Source organism: Myotis nattereri, assembly GCF_964212035.1.
Source record: "Myotis nattereri genome assembly, chromosome: 15".
Lineage (NCBI taxonomy): Eukaryota > Metazoa > Chordata > Mammalia > Chiroptera > Vespertilionidae > Myotis > Myotis nattereri.
Genome location: NC_138090.1, coordinates 41,906,006 through 41,910,759, shown reverse-complemented (window position 1 = coordinate 41,910,759; position 4,754 = coordinate 41,906,006). Strand labels below are relative to the sequence as shown.

Here is a 4,754-nt window from a genome sequence, read left to right as displayed (position 1 = left end):
CCCGTGTGACTGCCCATTTGAAAGGACGGGATGTTGGTTGTACCAGTCTTGTCGCCAGATGGCCATGGACCTATACTTGCCCCCAGTGAGATGAGGACAGCAATGCCAGGATACTCCCTCTCAACATCGGAAGGACCCCATGACCTAAAGTCCCTGACCACTGAAGGCTGGGTGGCTTCCTTCTAAGTCTGGGGCTCAGGGACTTGTGACATCTCTGCCTCTCTCAGGCATCCAGTATGAATGGGCTTGTGGAAGGCCTAGATGTGCAAGGGCAGTTGACCCTCTAAGCTCCAGCTAGACCTGAGGTCTGAGCTCAGAGGTGACACTGTCCCAAATACTGTGCTGTCCTCAGTAACCTCTGTTGCCCCCACGTGGTCTAAGCCAGCACTGCAGCCAGGAGTCTCCTGGATTTGTGGATAGTACCCAGCTGAGAGATGCCTATACCCTGTGTGGAGGGATGACTGCTGGGAGTGGGAGGGTCAGGAAGCTTCCAGAGCACCAGCCAGGAGAATGGCATGTGCAAAGATTGGAGGACTGTGTTAGGCCACTATGTTCCCAGAATTCTTTCTTGACCCTGATCCTTTAGGGTAGTGTTAGCAAACTGGTTTCACCTAGTGTTACCGATTGGTAAGTGCCTGCCTGGAGCACTATTGTATAGTATAAATCTGCCATACTCTCCAAGAACCAGAATGCCTTGATAGATGGACGAGGCCGCCTTTGGATAGAAACAACACCCTGCAGAGCTGCAGGGTCACAGAGATCAGGGCTGAGGCTGAGGTATTCAGATGGGCTTGGCCATAAAACAGAAAATGGGAGGGAGACTGAAGAATAAGAATTTAATGTTGCAGGAAAGCAGATGTTAGAGTGTGGGCTCTGGCAGAGGGACACCCTGACCCTGGTCTTGGGCCAGCAGGCGGAGAAGCAGGGAATGGAGGGCCCGGCAGACAGGTGTATAGCCTAGGCGGCTCAGGTGCAGGTAATCATACATGTCATGGTGGCTGATGGTACCATCTGAGTGCACGAAGCCAGGGTCAGCATCCAGGAAATGGGCCCGTGGGTAGCCAGCCAATGCTGCCCGTACCAGCTCGTTCACCCGCCGGTTTTTCTCACGAAGTGGGTTAGGGTGCTGGCCCCTTGGAAGCAGGCCCTGAGGAGAGCACCAAAAATTGTAAGAAGATACCCTATCAAAATCTGGGTCCTACTAGCATCTCTGCCAAACTGTTCTCCAACCCCCACTATGAAGTTCCCAGCTGCAGAATACACGAAGGATGGGAAACGGGAATGGGAAAGGTGCTTCCTGATGCCTGGTCTGAGACCCCATTCAGCAACAACAGCCTTATAAAAATGTTGACAGAATGGCAAGGGGTTAACCCCTCTTTCAGAGAAGGAAATGCCCTACCTTGGGAATGCCTTCTGGCTATTTAAATACTTTGAGTTTTAACACCCCAAAAATCTCTAGTGCTCCCCTGGGCAAAAGGGCCTAATTGGTCATTGAACATGTCCTTATTCAGCAAGTGTCAATGTGAACTTTTGCCTGAAAGCCACTGCTCTGTGCCAAGCTACCCAGAACCATGCCCACTGTGGCTACACCTGAGGGGGTCCCAGAACTCTGCCACCCATTCTCCCCGCCTTCCCACTCTCACCAGCACCACGACCCGGGCCTGGGGCTGCCGCTGATTCACCAGTTGCACGATGGCCTTGATGCCGCCAGCCACCTGCTCTGCTGTGTGCCCATGGTTGTTCGTACCCACCCAGACCACCACAATCTGGAAAGAGAGGTATGAAGCAGTGGTGAGGGGCAGGCTAAGAGGGCTTTAGCCGCCCACCCAAGCCCTACTTACCTTGGGCCGGATGTGTTCAAGCTCCCCATTCTCCAGCCGCCATAGCACGTGCTGTGTACCATCACCGCCAATGCCAAAGTTAAGTGCATGCAGAGGAGAAAAAAGCTCCCGCCAGATCTGTGGGCAAGAAGTGGGGTGGGCACAGGGGTATTGTCAGCATGCACTACTCGGTCCAAATGTTAACCAGATGTCATTACGGAAGAGCCTCTCCATGGAAGCAATCTCATCCTGAGCAAACCCCAGTATGGTCCAACCTCACGTTATGCAAACCTATATGTGTTTGGAACCAATAGAAGCAAGACTCACTTTATGGAAACCATTCTGCTTGAGATATGCATTGAAACAATAGTTAAACCTCTCTTTGAGGAAAACCATTAATCTTGCTTACTGGAAAGATATTATACCCCAGCCCCTTTATGGAGGGCTATTACAGTTGACCTTCACATTGTGGAAAGAACTGTAGCTTTGTGGAAATCCATTAAGCAAACAATAGAGCCTCAGTTTAGTCCAGTGGTTCTCAACCTTCCTAATGCCGCGACCCTTTAATACAGTTCCTCATGTTGTGGTGACGCCCAATTTCATTGTTACAAATTGAACATAATTAAAGCATAGTGATTAATCACAAAACAATATGTAATTATATATGTGTTTTCCGATGGTCTTAGGTGATCTCTGTGAAAGGGTCGTTCGACCCCCAAAGGGGTCGCGACCCACAGGTTGAGAACCGCTGCTTTAGTCAATCTTGCAGGGAGGCCTCATTTTAAGTCTGATTATATACAATAACAGCCTGATAAAGCCAGGACACACACTTCCTTCTCAGTATGATGTACCTTAAACTGAAATTCTGGGTGCTGGGAGCTACCTGAGGTTATTTCGGATACCCCATACACCGCCTGGCCTGAGGTCTGGTCCAGGTGAGTCAGTGAGGGCAGGCCTGGGTGGGGCAGGAGGAGGGAGATCGGCCTCACCTCGCACTGATGCATTAGCTGGACCAAGGAGTCCCCGATGAAGACGACTTCGGGTTCTTTATCTTTGCTGTCAGCCACGAACCGATGGTGCTTCAGGGACAAACACGGGGGAGTTACGCACGCTCGCTCCCGGGGCCGTCAGCACCACTCCACCCCACTGCCCTCAGTTTCCCAGTCCCGTAGTGAAAGCCGCGCGAGCCAGCTGAACTCCCGCGCCCGGCCCCACCCCCGACTCCTGGTGATCGCGGGCGGGGTCGCTCACCAGGGACATCCAGCGTCCATCGCCCTGAATGTCCTGCACCGGCGTGGGCTTGCTGGCTGGGTTCTGCTCGCCACTCATCTTGGCGTCACGGCTTCTGCAGGACGAGCGAGCGAGGTCGGCCCGGAGTGTTCCCGGAGGAGGTGGTCCGCCACTCCCACACCTACCCCCAGGCAACAATGGACGGTCCGGACGCCGCACTCCACCGGTGGACGCAGGCGGATCCCGGGCGCCGCCTCTTCTCCAGGGGCGGAAACCTCCATTAGGAGGGGAGGCGGATCGGGAAGCCCTGCTTCCCCCACGGCGGCCGCGCAGTGAGCTCGTCCGGCGCTTTCCGCCCGGGCGCTTTCCACTCCCCGGCCTCTGCGGCGGCGGCTGCGGCGGCGGCCATACTCGCGCACCTGGGATGGGGAGATGAGACCAGCCAGCACCCGGGGGCGGGGGGCGGGGGGGGGCGAGGAGGAGGGAGAAACCACCCGAGCGCGTCAGGAGGAGGGTGAAGTGCGGAAGGCCGAGAGTGGGCGGGGAAAACCTAGCGCCTTGCCTCGCGGGCAGAAGCCATTTGCTGCAGGACGAGAAATGTGCGGAAGGGCCTGCCTACCGTTTCTTTTTTCTTTTCTTTTCTTTTTTTCTTTCTTTTTTTCTTTCTTTCTTTCTTTTCTTTCTCTCTCTCTCTCTCTCTCTCTCTTTCTTCTTTCTTCTCTCTTTCTCTCTCTCTCTCTCTCTCTCTCTCTCCCCCCCTCCCCCTCCCTCCTTCCCTTTCCCTCCCCATCCCTGTCCCCCTCCCCATCTTACTCCCTCAGTGTGTCCCATTCACGCGGGGGGGGGGGGGGAGGGAGTGGACGAGTCCATTCGTGAAGGGGTGGCTCATACACACCTGGCTAGGAGGAGACGCTCCCATTTTCTACTGATGTGGGGGACAGGAAAGGAAAATGGGAAAAATCACAGGCTCAGCCCACCCAGCCAGCAAGCCCACCCTGGCCCGTGTAGCTCAGTTGGTTGAGCGTGTTCCATGTAGCAAAAGGTCCCCGGTTTGAATCCCAGTCTGGGCACGTGCTGGGGTTGCGGGCTCCATCCCCAGTAGGGGGCGTGCAGGAGGCAGCCGATTAATGTTTCTCACATCAGTGTTTCTCTCCCTCTCTAAAGTCAATAAAAACATTTTTTTAAAAATTAGAGGCTCAGTTGTAAGGAAACACTCTAAAGCCGCGCCAGGACTTTACTGAGCCTATCTGCTCATGGGCCTCCCCTACTCAAAAACACCAGTTTAGTGGCATAAAAACTAAGTTACATGTCATTACAGACATCACAGGTCCTGCAAGGAGGTTAGAAGAAAGTGCAGACCGAGAAAGGAAATTAGAGACGCTGCAAGGCCCAGGTCCCGCCTGGCAAACCTCCCACAGCTGCTCATCTTGCAGATCTGTGGCCTCTGCTCCCCTCTCTAAACCTACTGCCAACCAATAACTGCAGCTGGGTGTGTCTGGGTTCTGAAACCTACATCCACGGCCAAGGCCACCTAAGGTCTATCTTCCCCCACCCCAACTTAATCTCAGATCTCAAGTCTTCACAGATCTCCCAGTTCTTGGAGACCAGGTGTTTGTGGGGGTTCCACACCCCCTAAACCTCCTGGCCATATTCCCAAATGGGATCTTCCTATCTATCCATTCCTTCTAGGCAGGTTGATACTGA

General features: G+C 54.0%; 1 protein-coding gene across 3 annotated transcripts; it reads right to left on the bottom strand.

Annotated features, from left to right (window-relative positions):
- Positions 1–822: 822 nt before the first annotated feature.
- On the bottom strand, positions 823–3,771 carry PAFAH1B3 (platelet activating factor acetylhydrolase 1b catalytic subunit 3). Of its 3 annotated transcripts, none has more exons than XM_081108716.1 (6): positions 3,670–3,771; positions 3,072–3,469; positions 2,810–2,899; positions 1,842–1,958; positions 1,644–1,766; positions 823–1,147 (listed from the first exon to the last, which is right to left on the bottom strand). In XM_081108716.1, the coding sequence occupies exons 2-6, from the start codon at positions 3,147–3,149 to the stop codon at positions 860–862; spliced, it is 696 nt and encodes a 231-aa protein (XP_080964842.1). In that variant the 5' UTR covers positions 3,150–3,469; positions 3,670–3,771; the 3' UTR covers positions 823–859. The 3 variants fall into 3 exon arrangements, with proteins under 3 accessions (XP_080964842.1, XP_080964843.1, XP_080964844.1); XM_081108717.1 differs by having other exon boundaries at positions 3,072–3,231; positions 3,670–3,760; XM_081108718.1 differs by having other exon boundaries at positions 3,072–3,165; positions 3,670–3,734.
- Positions 3,772–4,754: the final 983 nt, after the last annotated feature.

Coding starts and splice junctions, on each gene's coding strand:
- PAFAH1B3 (XM_081108716.1), bottom strand. CDS start 3,149: ATGAGTGGCGAGCAGAACCCAGCCAGCAAGCCCACGCCGGTGCAGGAC. Junction 2,900..3,071: donor ATGGACGCTGGATGTCCCTG/GTGAGCGACCCC, acceptor TTGTCCCTGAAG/CACCATCGGTTCGTGGCTGA. Junction 1,148..1,643: donor AGGCCCGGGTCGTGGTGCTG/GTGAGAGTGGGA, acceptor TGCTCTCCTCAG/GGCCTGCTTCCAAGGGGCCA.